At 33.5% G+C, this 17,625-nt stretch overlaps 1 protein-coding gene across 1 annotated transcript; it reads right to left on the bottom strand.

Annotated features, from left to right (window-relative positions):
• Positions 1-11,473: 11,473 nt before the first annotated feature.
• Positions 11,474-17,484, bottom strand: LOC123301556 (DNA-directed RNA polymerase III subunit RPC2). The gene is made up of 10 exons (XM_044884354.1): positions 17,383-17,484; positions 17,205-17,313; positions 16,914-17,068; positions 15,960-16,425; positions 15,244-15,564; positions 14,687-14,938; positions 14,416-14,616; positions 13,732-14,149; positions 12,509-13,477; positions 11,474-12,063 (listed from the first exon to the last, which is right to left on the bottom strand). The coding sequence occupies exons 2-10, from the start codon at positions 17,280-17,282 to the stop codon at positions 11,516-11,518; spliced, it is 3,408 nt and encodes a 1,135-aa protein (XP_044740289.1). The 5' UTR covers positions 17,283-17,313; positions 17,383-17,484; the 3' UTR covers positions 11,474-11,515.
• Positions 17,485-17,625: the final 141 nt, after the last annotated feature.

Raw genomic sequence — 17,625 nt, 5'->3', positions numbered from 1 at the left:
TTTGTGGTCACTGTTTTAAAAAAAAAAAATTCACTTCAAATCACGTTACCACCAAAATAAAAAAAAACACTGTTTTAGAGGGTTTTTTTAAAAAAAAAAACGTGGAAAAACAATAACAACACACTTTAAAAAAACAACACACTTTTTAAAAAAACTGTTTTTTTTTTTATTAAATATTTTGTTTGATTAATTAAATTTTAAAGAGTTTTTTATTTTTTTTTTGTTTTGTAAAAGTTATGTAGACAGCCGTAAGCCAGCTTTTAGCTTATAGTAATAAAAGTGTGGTCATATCGTTTGCTGCAAATAGCTGCAAAAGGCCACGATACGACATTCACAGCGTACCAGACGCAAGCAAATACATACATAAATATTACAACACTAGTAAAATGTTCATACACATATTTAGAGCCCACCGACTGTCTTTCTCATGCTCACAACTGGCTTCACTACCCCGCGCGCACACACACACATTGTAAGACTCTTTCTACCACCACCACCACTTGTCTCACTCACATTATTATAATCTGAACACTGTTATTATTCACAAATTTCTGAATCGAAAGTTTATTATTTTCTTACAGGAAAATCGAAATTCAAATATTTTGTAATCATATTTGAATGATTCTGTTCTCTTTTCATGTACAATATATGTGTGTGGAATCAAACGAATCGATCGAAAACAACACATTACTTTTTAAATCAAGAAATTACGCAAAGATACGATAAAAAAACACTTGTATTGAATTTAATTAATTAAAAGTAAACGATTATAAAATTTAAAATCAAGCTTTGAAAATACTTTAGAAAATGGCGTCGAGACCACGCGTCTCAAGCCAAAGCAAAAACCAGAACAGGAAGAATGATTGATGGTGTGATATGTAGGTGCTACCAACTTTCAATCATTTAATTATCAAAAGACAGAACTTTAGGTAGCGTTCAACTAGCTCATGATTGAACGATCTGAGCTAGCTAATTATTGAAAACAAAACAAAAAAACCGTTTTGCACGACTAATTAAGGATGTATAAGCTCGGTAATGAGGACACCAATTTAAAAAAAAATATAAATTCGTAATTTTGATTTTGAATTATGTTATAAGACGAAAGATAAGAATACAATTTTTCGATATCTGGAGTAATTTTCAAAATATTAAAAAATTACAAATTTTGTTTAATAGGGAATATTCATGAAATTTAAATTTGGTTTAAATATTTTTCTTCCGTAACGTTTAATGACTGGACATTTCAACTAAACCATTATTAGTTGGGTTGGGTTGGGTTAGGTTGAGTTGGATTGGGTTGAGTTGGGTTGGGAAAATGAACAATTTAATCAGAAAGTGATTGACCTAACCTCTTGGTCATGCCCATGACGCCTTGTATGTGTATGTAGTATGTATGTATGGTCCGTCTGTCTGGCAGCGTCTGTCTGTCGCCAGTTCGTTTTACTAGTGAAGTGAGTTTGTTGCGTTATTTTCAAAACAAAACATAGTGTCGTCTCGTCTTATTTCACTTTCATACATATTATATTATCTATTGCATTTTATTTTACAAATAATTATCATTTATCTCACTTGAACCTATAACAAATATATTATATATCCATTTCATTTACTCATATACACAACAACACATCATACATATCTCACCAATAATAATAAATGTTTATGTAATGAAAATAATAAAAACAACATATTATCATGGACATGATGGATGAAAATAACATTGATTTTAAAAAAATAACAGGTCGCTTTTAGGGATGAATCTGGGGAATTTAGGGTCTTTGGATCGAAAACTTTGGATTATTTTTGATATATCTTTTCCATTTTGATCCATATTGATAGAATGAATGATTTTTGTAATAATATCGATGAGAATTCGCATGGTGTATTTGTGGAGGTCATTGAATATTTTACAAACGAAATATTTACTGTTATGAATCTTAACAGGAAGCAGGTAAACCTTTTTTTTACTTCCTTGTACAAAAGAACGAGAGGTGTCGTGGGACACCCAGTTGGAACTATATTCCTATCGTTCTTCGTATATTATAAATGTTTGGTTTGAATGATTGATTTTGCACATGTTTAATGTTGTTTATAAATAGAAAGAAGTTTTCACTTTAAAAACACTTAATTTTCCGATGACCTACTTATTGATAACTACGAGTTGCAACTCGCCAACTCGTAATTTAAATCAGAAGACCCGAAATGAGTAGTTACAATTTCGACTACCAGATAGCAATACTTATACTTAACATTTTTTAATGCCTCAAATCAGATAAATCCCGCTAACTGGCGATAAAAATTTGTACTATTAAACTGTAAATGGACCAGCTTTTTCAGTAGTTCCAATTTAGACCACCTAATTAGTTGCAAAGTAAGTAACGTTTTTCTCGGCCACAAAGTAATAACATGATGCATTAATCACAGACATACGTTTCATAATACCATGGTATGTTGTAGTAGGATTTGTTTGTGAGTTTTATTATTAAAATACGTAGTGACTAGCACTAGTGAGTGTGTAGTGAACATGCTCTGAAAGCATGGCATTTGTACATATAATAATATTGTAGAGTAACCAGAGTAACCCAACTAACACACTGTACAGTACATCACTATACAGTAAAGTGTACTGTTTGTTGTACAGGATACGGACGAGTGTGTATATACATAGTATGTACATACATACCCAGGGTATAATAACAAGAAGGCATGGACGGGCATGGCATGCTACTTCATCAACAAAACGTAAACATATTTGTAAACATGTAATATACGCATGCGTATACAACAAAACAGTACCATACCTACATCTTATACTATTAAACACACTAGAAAGAGAGAGAGTAGGTACTAGATGATATAAAACATATTTTAAATAAATAAAAATATCGCTATCTCTTTATTTTAATATTATTGCACTTTACACTACTTATTTCAATAGGGTATTCCACTATTTTTCAAAAAAGTACTTCAAAATGTTGATTTTGCTAATAAAAAGCCAGAAAAAATTTATTTCGGAAAAAACACACGCTTTCTTGCCAAAAACTTAAATTTTAAACTGTCAAAAACGCGGGTTTCCAATTTGATGACGTAATATGGGTATCACTATATGAAATAGCACAAATAAGTTTGACAGATATATTCATAGACATCTGATTATAATAAATATAAATACTTATTATCTATGTATATACTATACCCAACTGTCTACACTGAACTAACTGATGGTCTATGACTCATACCACTATGACATCACAGCAGGGCTTACCCGCGTTTTAGGTCACGTGAAATACAGTTTAAAAATTATGATTTTTAATTTTAATCAAAGAAAAATTTGCTTTTATGACTCGAAATCAGAATATTTAAGTATATTTTTACATAAATTTTAACTTTTTTCCAACTTTCATGATTTATTTTTGACTAACGATAATACCCTATTAAATATTGGTAAGGAATTCTATAAATATTTTATTTATAAATAAAAAGACACAAAACAACATCAATGTTACTCATGAGATGGTTTTTTTTTTTTTATAACCATCATGGATCATGGTACTAAGAGAGCATTCCATACGTGTATGACTTAAGTTATATGTTTGTGAAGAAGAAATGGCGGGAGAATGGAATGTTTATTAAAATAGGACGTCGCACTCGATACATTGCTCGTCGACGCAAAAGGACTTCTTAGTTTTTATATAAAAACTAAAAAACACGCTTTTGTAGCTAGCTGAACTTAAAAGAGTAGAAAATAATTTCTTTAAATTCAAAAAAAAATCAATTCGCAAAAAAGCGTGGGGTGTTGTTTTTGTTAATCTTCTCCGTGAAGCGAAAATGTACATGGGCCAAGATTTCAATCAAAGATAGTTTATGAATGCTTCGAGGAGCTGAATCACCTGGCACAGAACAACACAGTCAGGCTAATTTGGGTCCCGAGTCACTCTGGCTTTAAAAAGAATGAAGCAACAGACTCGTTTGCACGAGAGGGGTCGTCTCAAACACCTCTTTCACTTGAGCCTATCATTCCCATAATTTACCGAATCAAAGAATGGCTACGACAAGCCCATTTTGATTACTGGCACTTTTCGCAGAACATGTGACAGGTCAAACTGTGTAGAACCACATCTAGGTCATTCGATTGTGCACGCCTGAAACTTACTAGAGCACAGTTAAGAATGGTGGTGGGACTTTAGACAGAACACTGTCGATTGAAGTATCACCTTCACAACTTGGAGATCTCTAATGATCCCACTTGTAGGGCCTGTATGGAGGATGACGAAAACACCATACAGGCGTTAGATTCAGAATGTTCGGGTCCGCAACCTTGGATCCATCTATCCTGGGAGAAATCTCGACAGAGAAGCTGTGGGCTTTCTGTGTGGCGTCTGGTCTCGACAGAATTTGTTAGCTTTTCCGATTTTAATAGCGCCTCCTACCCGAAGACGTCTCATTTTCGGGTGACAGATCGTTTCCAGGAGGGCACAGAGGACTCTTAGTCTAGGTGCTGGAGACCCACTTGCGGTACCCCTCTTTTGGAAAATCCAAAAACTAAACAGCATGGATCATGATACTACTAAGAGCATATACCATACCAATGACTTAAGTTATAAAGACGAATAAAAAGGCGGGATAATGGAATGTTTACTACACACACACACACACACAAGAAGAACACTATTTTTTTGTATAAAAATAACGTACAACAAACAACAAACGATGGAAGAAGAGTGTAACAAACATTTTATTTGTTCCATTGGAATGCAGTTTATTTGTTTGTTTGTTTTGTTTGTTGGGTCGCTACTCGCTCATTGCGCGTCGCTCGCTCGCTCGTTATTTTATTATGATTATTAAAGGGAGCAATGGTCGCGATTGTAGTAGTAAAAGAAGTAAAGTTCTTGTCTACTTGTTTTATGTAGTCTGTGTGTGTGTTGTGTGTGTTGTTTTGAATAGTTGTCTCACTCAGTTTGTTGGTTTGGATGATAGGTCATTCATGTCGCTCACCGACCTTACAAATTCTACACCGCAATACCCCGCCAATATACACATATATATAAATATAAATCTGTTCTTTTATTACCATAGTGTAATACACTTGAAATGTAAGTAGCAAAAAAAGAGAGCTGTTATTATAAATGTAATATCTCTATCTTTTTTTTTATTGAATCTTAAGGTATTTCGATACCAAAACAAGTGCAATTTACAAAAGGAAATTTTTCGGGTACGGAATCATAAACTTGCACTTAAAACGTATCTAAGAACACTCTCCACTAAATAGGGAATATTCATATATTTTTAATTCATTGTTTACACCGTTATAACAAAGTAAATAATATAAATACTGCTTAAAATGCTGTATTTAAGTGTAAAAAAATATTTAAAATACATTATAATTTTGAGATATTGAAACGCAGTTTTTTGGCGCTCTCTATTGATGGCATATAAGTACGTGACCTGTCAATTGGTGACAGTTCAATGTATAATTTACACTTTAAAAAAATGAATTTATAACACAGAATTTATACTCGTTATTATTAAGTTTTCTAATAAAAAGCCGTAGAATAATATAATTTAATGAAATACCATATAAAATGTAAGTAATTAATATCATACAGTATGTCAACAAATTTGACAAGCCCGTACTATGATGTCACGTCCGTATAAAAATTTGCATTTCCGTTTTAGAAATTTTTAAATGCCCTCACTGAATTTGTACTTTTATTAATTAATTTTAAGTAATTAAAAAGATATTAATTACTAAAAAAATTGTTTTAGTTGAAATGTCCAGTTATTAAACGTTACGGAAGAAAAATATTTGAACCAAATTTAAATTTCATGAATATTCCCTATTATAATGTTTTTGGTAGCACTTTCGTTTTTAGTATCGAAACACCTTAATATTACTACATCATGATCAAAAAAGAACAGAGTCTATTTTATAGTATAATATGTTACTGTTTATGTGCTTGCGCGTCCCTGTCCGTCGTTCGTACTCAACATAACCCTCAGTTTGGTTGTAATAATGTAATGTTTTGACTGTATGACGTACACTACATTCTGTTCTGTTTCGTTTCGTGTGTAAAAAATTAAGTGTAAGTAAAAAGAAATAGTTTTATTTGATTGTGATATGCACTATCACGTTTTCTACGTACACTTAACGGTGTATTACACATTGATGTGCGAACAAATAGAACAGATTTGTATGTATGAATGCGCACAACTACAGCATAACTTGCCTTTTGTGTACCTCAGTTTTATTTTGAGTGAGACAGATATATTATTTATTTTGTCATACACAAATTTAGACTAGGTGAAGGTGGTGTTGTCTTCCGGTTTGCTAAAATCATAGTATATTAAACTAGAGAACGCAATGACTCAAAACTTGCGATATTTTGAATGAAAGAGAAAACTGACAGTGAGTTACCCTCTGTCCTTGTCTAATCTATATGTCATTGGCTACATATTGTTTACATTATTGTAGAGACGCAAAATCTGTATGCATCATATGATTATGACATATGACTATGAAAAGGACATAGGGGAACTCACTGGCAGTCTTCTTTTTCATTCATCATATCGCATCCATTTACAGGCTAGCAGATTCCTCGCATTCTCTATTATAGCTAAAATAGGGAAAGTCAGTGTTGTCAAATTAGACGATCCCCTCCTCCAAATTTATGGATACAAAAATTGCTGAAAATGAGGAATAAATCATAGAATTTGATAAAGGAGTAAAGAAAGATCGCGCGTGGACAGGAATACTAGAATTTAAAATTAAAAGATAGTAGCACCCCTATCACCTAGTCTAATTTTCACTACCGGATGCCTAAGTTCAACTGCGCATTCTTAAATCTTTATATGTATACAAAACCATTTTTATAGGTTTGACAGGTGTCCTGATTACTTGACCCCCATGTACTTAATGACATGTTTTGATACAAGATACAAATAATTGTCATTTTATAATAATCTTACCGGTGTAATCATCATATTATCAGGAAAAATTATCTTTTTATCCCCTAAAAAAAAAAAGAAAGTTATTTTTAAACAGAAAAATTCAAAGTCAATATTATGTGTGATAAAAACCTTTACTCAAGGTCTTTTATGACGAAATTCAACCACCACGCATGCGTATAATTGAAATACTTATTTATAAGAATGCCTTTTTTCGTTATTTTTAGAAATTGAGTCAAAAACTTTTGATTAATTTAAAGCAAGTATTTGATTTTCTATGACGTCAAATTGGAGAGAACTTACACGCAATTGAGTGCCTTTATAATTCCTAGAAACATTTATAAAAAATACTTTTGAATATACCATAATAAATTTGCCATGGCGCTTGTACTACCTTAAGAAATACGAAAAAAAATGTCATGAATATTCCCTCTCTAGTATCCAGTAAAAAAATTAAACGAACTAATAAAATTTAGGTTAATAAAATAATTCGGTCAACCCTAGTAAATCATATTCATAATACATAGAAAAGTGAAAATTAGAACATTTTCCTAAATAATTGGTTGTAAAGTTTTGGTCGCATTCAAAGCTTACGTCAATACGGTATAATACCTAGGTAAACACACACATATATATAGCTTTTATGTAGAGAGGTGTTTTGGCGCCCCATATCACCTCTAAACTCTCCCCTCCGTCATCCGTTCTGCCCTAAATTCGTATTTGAATGACGTAAATTCATGATATGCAGTATTCCAACACATACACCCATATAGTTTATTGTATTTTGTTTGTCACTCTCTTAATGTTTGTATATCCGTGGTTGATCCCGTTCGCTTGGCCTGGCTGTTCTTCCCCACGTCTGTCTGTTTATGATATCTATGGACTAGTGATGGGACGAATGTTGAATTTTGTACATTCGCGAATGTGAACAAAATTCAGTTTTTTATTAATTTGAGGTTGGTATGGTATGGTATGGTATATGGAGGTTAGCGAGCCATGCTCGAGCATCGCGCCTCGAAGCAATGGTTCAGAGCACCTAGCCAAATAGACCCTTGTACTCTATCCCCGCTACGCTTTTCAATGGCTATTATAACCAATTGATGTACTGAAACCCAGGATTTGCCTAGCGCTGAGTTTCCTAATTTCTTTTGGTTTGACTATGGCCGGACCAAACCATTTCCTTCGCTGCTGTATGAGCGCCGGGCAGTAACAGAGAAAGTGGATCGATGTTTCTTTTGAATTTTCTCCGCATCTGTCACACTCGGGGGAGTGTCTTTTTCCAATCTGATGTTGGAACTTGTTCAGGTTATCATACCCTGTGAGTAACCCTTCACCCAACAGGATTTTGAGGTTAGTTTACTATAACTGCATTTGTCCGATATTTGACAGTGATTAAAAAGTGATCTAAAAATATAAGCAAAGTACATGTTAGTGAAATTTGGGGTTATTTTGTCTGATTTGTTGCCAAAAACATTCGCATTGTTTTTTTTGGGGAATGCGAATATTCGTCCCATCACTAATGTCTATGGACGCTACAACAGCTATATATACACATTCTGATGGTGGTGTAATGATTTGCGTCATTTGACTGTAATTATTAATTATTATATTTTAATATGTAATTGTAAACAATTGTGATTATATTGCTTTTTATTTTTAAAAACAATTCATAATAATTATTGATAACATTATTCTTGTATTATTTCATTTAAAAACTATTTCATGAATTTTAATTCAAATGTAAATATTAAAAATTTTACATATTATATACATATCATTTACATATTTATCATCATCATTTATTTATTTTTTGAAGGGAGGAACACGTTTGGCTCCATAATTTATAGATCGTGTCTCACTTGGCAGTTCTTAATTTATTGAGTCGATCAGAGACTATATCAGTAAATTAATTTTACCAAAACTGATAGCCCTAATTCTGAGTATCTTAGAATTTATGATCTAAGCTTAAGATATACTTAAAAAGCAGAAAGTATTCCCATGCTGTATTGTGAACATTCTTATCGTTAAATAAAGATTTAGAGAAAATTTAAAAGGCAAATCCTAAGAATTACAAAGTTTGTAGATATGCATAAAGTTTACATGGCTGTAATCACATTGCCTACACTGAGAAAAAGATGGAAACTTGTGTGTCCATCATGGGAATACTTTCTGCCTCTTAAAACTATCTTAAGACATTCAGGAATTAGGGAAATCAGTTTCAATAAAATAAATTTAAAGTACCGACTTGCGTTTTAATTATACAAATAATTTTAGGGTAAGTTTGGTTAGTAATAAATAAGTTTGGGTAAGTTGGAAAAATATCTGTTCAAATAAGTAATATAAAAACGGAAGGTAAGACTTTGTTTTGTGGTTGGGAACCTTTAAATAAAATTACAAAAAAAAAGATCAACTAGAAATTTGATTTCGTGATGCTAAAATTAAAAATATTAAAAATTCAAAATGATAGCCACTAATAAGCCAGTTATAGTTATCATGGTTGAGTTCAAGTATTTTACATTTGATGTAAACAAGTCAATTTATAACCGGAAATAATTATTTCTAAACGAAATAAAAACATTTATGAATTTATAAATAGGCAAACTTATAATTTATAACGAGTGTTCCAAAATTAACGTAACAAGATTTCAAGAACAAAAGTTAATAAAATTTCAAGGCTTTATTGGCACATACCTATGAATTTTTTTCGGGCGAAATTTCATGTTGCGGATTTTTATTATTTTTATTGACATAGCAGTTAATTTCTTTCTTTAGGGTATAGATGACCGCGGACTTGTTGACAAAAAAAAAACCAACGCTATTAAATCTTATCTAAAAATGATGGCCTCTCTGAGTTGACACGAGAGGGGTTGTCTCAAAAGCCCTTTTGACCTAATAAATGGTTACGACAAGCCCATTTCCATAACAGGGACTTTGCGCACGCCATACGACAGACCAAATTACGTATAACCACAGTTAGTCCATTCGACTGTATTCGTTTGAAATTCTCTAGAGCACAGATGAGAAAGGTGGTGAGATTCTTGACAGGACACTATAAATTGAACTACCACCTTCATAACATAGTGATTTATGATGATTCCAATTGTATGGAGGACGAAGAATCCGCCATACATCTAATTTGCACCTGCAGAAAACTGCAAGGCATCAGGTGTAGAATAATTGGACCTGAAACCTTGTGTCTATCAATTTCGGTGGAGAAGCTGTGGACTTTTTGCGAGCCGTTTGACCTCGTCAGAATCCTATAGTTTCACCTGCTTAAAATAGCATCTTTTCTTGTTCTCAAGAAGGGCACAGAGGACCCCTTGATTTAGGTGCTAGGGACCCAGTTGTGGATCCCTCTAATTTGTAATATTATTATTTTTAATTTTGACTCATCAATCCCAATATTTTTTAAAACCACTGTTAATATCAACACTTGATCCCACAAATATCATAAAATTCAAAATTTAGCGTTATTTTTTAGACACTCGTTAATGATAGATGAATATTAAGGATGTAGATGTACGTTCATCAATTATAAATTGATAATTAGTTCTAATTTTAATAATTAAAATAACTTATTAAATTATTGTATGTATAATTAAAATAACAAAAAAAAACTAACTATTTATTTTATTTACATTTGTCTGTTCAATTCTGTTCACTGTTCGTTTCGTGGTTCTCGTCATGAATATTGAAATTCAGATTTCCATTTGATCATTAACTTATTTATTTATTACTTCCTTGTATAAAATAAAGTAAGTATTGTCGACGCGAAATAAATTCGTGGTTAGTTTTTTTTTTTTTTAAAGGAAATATCCATTTTGGGACATTCTTTATAATTTTTGGATATAGGATTATTGTAGCATTTCCTCTTCTTACCCACTTCCTATACAGGGTGGATCATTTTAATATATTATGGCTAATAGCTCGTTTTGTAATTAACCAATCAAAAACTAACCTGAGCAAAAGTTGCAGAATTTAATCTTGGTTGCGTGCTTCAATGGGACAGGAAAGATTATTCGAGCTTGCTTTCCTAAACATCTGGAAATCGATGTTATTATCAACGCTTTGGCGAAAAAAAACGAATGCTTGAATTTGATATTCGCCCTCTTGTCGTACACACTCAATGTAAATGTAAGACTTAGGTTTTTTCATGGATGCCGTTGTCAGAACTGGATGAAAATGAAATGGGCCACACAGGAAGCACCAGCTTTCAAATAGATAAGGAATCATCAAAATCGGTTCTCTCAGTCGAAAGTTCTGAGGTAACAGGTCGGTTAAAAATCTTGGCCAGGGCGTCATATATTTTGTAAACATCTTCTTTGTAGGAGGAATGCACTTTAACGATCTTGAGCGATTTCATATTCCGATTCGCATTTGGTGCTGTGGGGTGCCCATCACCTTTTTTGATGGATTCTCTATTGTCGCTACCGTAGACTCCTTTCACCTTTGGGAACGATTTTTTTTGGGGATAATTGACTAAAAACAGTTTTACTATATAAAATAATTTACTTACAAAACAACAATAAATTCTAGAAAATGAAACAATTTAACAAAAAATGGAAAAACTTTATCGATTATGTTTGGTTAATGTTAACCATGGTGTGATATTCATAGCCTGTAGCTCCGTTAACAATAACTTAAAAGCGTACGGCATTTTAACACGACTCACACTATTCGAATTCCTACACGAGTGACAGTAACCATCGTAACCAATATGACCGCATACATTACATATATCCACCGTACATTCATCACTGGACGTCATTAATCGTTCTACTAACATCATACTGGCCCCGTGTCCAATTAAACAATCACGTTCCATTTCACCTAAACGTAAACCACCGTCACGACTTCGACCTTCTGTCGGTTGTCGTGTCATTACATCGCGTGGACCACGGGCACGTGCATGCATTTTATCTTGGACCATATGTTTTAAACGTTGATAGTAAATTGGCCCAGAATAAATGTATGCTTCGAGCGGTTCACCAGTTATACCCGAATAGAAGAAATCTTTTCCCAAATAGTTAAAACCATGTGCGGCTAATTCTTCACTTACTTCTTCAACGGTCGAACCTTCAAATGCTGTACCGTAATGGAATTTACCCTCCACTAGACCTAAAATTTATTTATTTTTTAGTTATAAAAACATTTTTAATTTATGACGAATTTTTAATTTATGCATTTTTAATTTATGACGAATATTTATGGCGAATCAAATCGATCTGGATACTGGGCCACTCTGGCGTTTAAGGGAAAGAAGCAGGGGATTCGTTGGCACGAAAGAGGTCGTCTCAAACGCCCCTTTCACCTGAGCTTGTCTGAATCAAGGAATGGCTTCAACAAGCCCCTTTTGATTACTTGGACTTTGCTCAAGACATGCGACAGACCAAAGCCATCCACAGCTAGGCTAAAACTCACAAGAACACAGTTGAGAAGGATGATGAGCTGTGGCGGATTTAAGGTAAAAAATGTCCCTTTATAGATTAACCAAGAAGTTAAGGAAAATATCATCTAGAATTTCGTACAATAAGGGTATCTAAAATATCTCACATAAACTTACCAGCTTTTCCAGAAAGTAATTCCAACAATTTACCAACAGTCATCCGTGATGGATATCCATGCGGATTCATGATAATATCCGGACATATTCCATAATCATTAAATGGCATATCTTCTTGTTCAACAACCAAACCGATAACACCTTTCTGACCATGCCTCGAACTAAACTTATCACCAATCTGTGGAATACGTGTTTGACGTGTTCGTATTTTAATTAACGCAGCATCATCCTCATCGGCCGCTATCATAATATCATCAATATAACTCGGTATTTTATTTCGATATGTACTTGGCACATCCTTATATTCGACTTGCTGTTGTCCGGTTGCATTTCCCGGATTTACACTGATCGTTGGCATTGATTTATTGACTAGAACCTGATATTGTTCAACTTTTTCACCCGGTGAAATAATACCATCCAAATCTAAATTATCATGGGTCCATATTGGTTTCTTCGTATTTGGATCTAATAATGGACCTTGGATTTTATCAAACGTTTGATTGGCGTATCGACGTAATGTACATTTTTCCGTACGGAAAACTAAACATCGTCCAAAACCACGATCAATTGACGCTTTATTTATAATTAATGCGTCTTCAATATCGTAACCACTATAACTCATTACAGCCACGGTTGCATTTTGTCCGGCGGGTAATTTATCGTAGCCAATCATTTCGATTGGTTTTGTTTTACACATTGGAGCTTGCGGATACAATGCATTGTACATGAGAGTATCCATGCGATGTTGTTGATTGTATCCAACGACACCCATCGCTTGTTTACCCATAGCGCATTGGTACGTGTTTCGTGGTGATTGATTATGATGTGGGTATGGTATAATACCAGCACAAACACCCAACAGTGTAAAAGGTGCTATTTCCAGATGACTTGTGTCTTTTTCTATGTCAGTTTCAGCGCATGCGATTAAAGCATCACTTTCTTCATTTACGTCCAGATATTCGATTAAACCTAAAAACAAAAAAACAAGTGAAAACAAACAATAGGGAATATTCAATATTTTATTTCACAGGACCACTAGTGGAAGCTACTGCAAATTTCAACTCAGTATCTTTTATAGTTTTGGAGAAAATGGGCACCAAAGTTGTGTACTAATTTGCGCCCTCACTGATACGAAAAAATGTTATAACCTAATATAATGAACAAAAGTTTGAATCCTCCCCTCTCCTTGGGCGTGCTTCCAAGAGTAATAGAAAAAAACTTACCATCATCCAAAAAATCATTAAACTTTCGTACACCACGTTTTAACTCATCAATATGTTTCGCTGTGACCAACGGTTGTCCATTTTCAACAATAATATATGGACGACATAATCGTCCCCCATCCGATGATATATAAACACATTGATGTAATAAATTCGGATAAATCGATACAAATGGTGATATTTTACCCATACGTCGAATTAATCGTACAACACGTATTAAATGACGATAATTTTTCACAACACCTAAGATACCACCATTTAAAAAGACTAAGAATGTTTCATCATTATAAATATCTTCACCGCCTAATAATTTAACATCTTGTACACCGATATTATAAATAAATTTTATAATTGGTGCTTCATCCGATTCGGTTGTGATGTGCGCCATTAATGCAAGATTTTTTACTAAACCACATGCCTAGATAATGAAAAAAAATCGTTAGTAAAGATAGTGTATGCATGCTTCAAGGAAGTAAGCCGTATAACACAGTCAGGCTGATCTAGGTACCAGGACACTCTGGCGTTAAAGGGAACAAAGCTACGGACTCGTCAACACGATTGGGGTCGTTCAAAACGCCCCTTTCACTCGACCCTGTCATTTCCATAACAAGATGCCACAGCTAGGCCATTCAACTGTAAATTTAACGTATCTTCAATAAATTTTATTGTATCGTTTCTACTAACCTCTCCTTCAGGTGTATCTGATGGACAAAGCATACCAAATTGTGATGGTTGTAACGATCGTGGTCCAGATACTTTACGAGACTTTTCAAATTGTGAATTGACTCGAGTAATCATACCTAAAGCTGATATATAACTTAAACGTGACAAAACTTGAGATACACCTTTACGTTCCATTCGAAAACGTTTTATTGTCCAATTACCCTAGAAAATTAATTTACTTAAGTTTCAAGTTATTTTTTTTATTTCGGTTTCGAAATTTCTAAATACGTACCGTTGATATAGCAAACACAAGTGTTTGTGTAATTAAAGCTGGTCTCATATATTTCACAACATCAAATTGTGTGGCACGAACTTTTGGTATTAATTTATCAGCCATGGCTTTAATTTCAAAATTGAAACGTTTAAAAACATCTTCAAACATTAACGATAACAACATTCCAGATAATTCTAAACGTTTATTACCATAATAATCACGATCATCGATCATTTTTTTATTCACTTGGCCACACATTACGCGACGAAGCTACAAAACCAAAAACCAAAAAAAATCACAAATTGAACCATTTACTTAAAAAAAATGCAAGGTATAATATATAGGGTGGATCATTTTAATCTATTATGGCTAATACTTCGTTTGGTAGTTAATAAATCAAAAAGTAACCTAAAGCAACCCGGAGAACTAGGTCCAATCTGATATATCAGAACATGATGCCCCCCCATCAAACTCTACAACTTTTGTTTAAGTTATTTTTTGATTGGTTAACTATAAAACAAGCTATTATTTCATAATAGATTAAAATGGGCCATCCTGTATAGATTTCAACTTACCATCAGAGCTAAATAAATCGCTTTTAAACGATAATTAAAATTTTCTGCTGGAATATGTGATAGAATTGTTGTACTAATTACATCACGGGCATCATCAATCGGTGTCTTCGTTTTGGACGAAGCAGTTAAATAACGTTTTGGTACTAGTTTTGTACCTAAATATGCAAACGCTTGATTTTGTGTATAAATATTTAAATCAATACAATGTTCCATTGTTGGCATATATTTGATACGAGTTTCTTCATCGGTACCGATTAGCGAGATGATTTCTTGATCGGTTGTAATACCCATGGCACGGAATATTATTGATATTGGTACCGGCTACAATAAATGAAAATTGCGTAAAGAAAAAGCACCAATCAGTAAACCTTTTTTTTTTTTTTGGACTAGAAACTTCTTCAGAATATCTCTTATCCTGATAATAGAATCGTAATTTTTCGGATCTGGACTTTTCAAATGAAATATCTATATAGAAGGGCGGAAATAGAGGCTGAGATATTAATATTACGAAAAAGATCTTCCTTTAATATTAATTCAATTCTGCTACAAATTTTGAACTCTCTAATCCGATTGAAGGGCTTATAGAGATGCACAAAGTCTTGAAAAAGGTGAGAGGGAGCTGAGTTGTTGACATCTTGAAAATTACTTTCTTGACACTAACTCAAAACACTGAAAAAATTTTTCTAGAAATCGAGATAATTATAAAAAATGCTTACATCTGTAAAAGTATTATGCCCAACAAAATACTTTTTATTCTTCGAAAACACCGTTGTACGTGATTTACGCTCATGCGTTGAACTATTCACGGAACAATGAATTTCCCCATCAATCTCTTCGGTGATCATACGATTCCGTGGTACTTGCTCCTGTATTAAAATCACCTTCTCTTGTCCCTTTACAATAAAATATCCGCCCGGATCTAACGGACATTCTTTTAATTTACCCAGCTCATGTTCGGTTTTATTCGTTAGAATACAATTCGATGAACGTAACATAATTGGCATACGACCGATAACTAAACCATTACGAATAACACGTTGTGTACCACGGGTGTATTCGATATTAACGGTAATTGGTGCTGCATAGGTCATGTCACGTAAGCGACATTCGTGTGGGGTCACTTTACGTGTTGTATCGAAACCTTCTTCCATATCGGGTTTACCAACTTGAACATCCAAGTACCTAAAAATATTTTAAACAGGGTCTAAGTACAATCGCAGGCGTTCCGAAGTTCTCATATCACTTCCAAGTGCCTCTGTTCGCAAAGTTGTTGCGGCTATCACAGGACACTGGCTGGGCGGCAAGCATGCTGAACGCTTAGGCCTGACAGTGTATCTCGACTACTGCAGGAGCTGTCACAGTGGTGACGAGGAGGTGACAATGTCTCATCTTCTCTGTCACTACCCAGCTCTTGTCATGAGGAGATGGACTTACTTGAGCCAGCCTCTCTTTGACGACCTCTCCGACCTAAAGTCAGTCGACGTCCAAGCCCTCCTGCTGTTCTTAAACAACTCCAAATGGTTCATGGAGTAGTGGCCGGGGATTGGCCAACCCATTTACGGTATGACGACGGACCCTATGGTCTAAGTGTGTCCCACCCCAGGACAGCCACTCTAACCTAACCTAACCTACGGCCTTTTCTATGGTAATTGATAGAAAATTCAACTTACTTAACATAGAACAAAGGGTCTGCATCACTTTGAATTTTATTATTTGCTTCAACGATTTTCTTTATTTCAACATTTATGAAATAATTAAACGAATCAATATGCGGTTTAATTAATCCACGCACTTTTAAAAATGCTGGAACCAATTTCCATTTTTCCTAAAAAATTTAACATAATTTACGTTCTAATAAAGAAAGCAGATTCGATTTTGAAAAGCAAAAGTTAGTAAAATTTAATGAAATTGCATCAGATTCGAGATAGAAAAATAAGAAACAACGGGTGTTATATACTAACTTCAATATTTTTTATCGGATTCTTATAATTTTTCGGATCACCCCAATGGTTTTCCATTTTATCATTGATTTGCCGCATTTATTTTCAAAAATAAATTTCCTAATCTAACCTAAAAAATAATTGAAATAAATATAATTTTGTAAATCAATTTTGACATGGTTCTCGAAATATTTCATACTTAAATTAATCTTCGTGAAAATATTTAATAATATTTATAAGAATTATCACATATTAAGATTATTTATAGTTAATTTTCTTAACTTTTGAAACTGAATTTCCTTATTTTAAAAGCATGTAAATACGGAATACGGAAACTTCAAAACATCAAAACCATTTCTTCATAACCATAGACTAACAAACTTTATAAGAGTTTTAGAATAAAAAAAAAGTGATGGCGTTCGTTTGCAAAATGCTGGTTATA

Source organism: Chrysoperla carnea, chromosome 5 (genome assembly GCF_905475395.1).
Source record: "Chrysoperla carnea chromosome 5, inChrCarn1.1, whole genome shotgun sequence".
Lineage (NCBI taxonomy): Eukaryota > Metazoa > Arthropoda > Insecta > Neuroptera > Chrysopidae > Chrysoperla > Chrysoperla carnea.
Note: the sequence above shows the minus strand (reverse complement) of the source record. Positions and strands in the feature narration are given on the sequence as shown.

Bases quoted from the DNA above. Each gene is read 5' to 3' on its own strand.
- LOC123301556 (XM_044884354.1), bottom strand. From the start codon at position 17,282: ATGCGGCAAATCAATGATAAAATGGAAAACCATTGGGGTGATCCGAAA. The intron at 15,565-15,959 runs GTAAGCATTTTT...CATTTATTGTAG, and splicing joins GGCATAATACTTTTACAGAT to CCGGTACCAATATCAATAAT. The intron at 13,478-13,731 runs GTAAGTTTTTTT...TTTTGTTTTTAG, and splicing joins TAATGATTTTTTGGATGATG to GTTTAATCGAATATCTGGAC.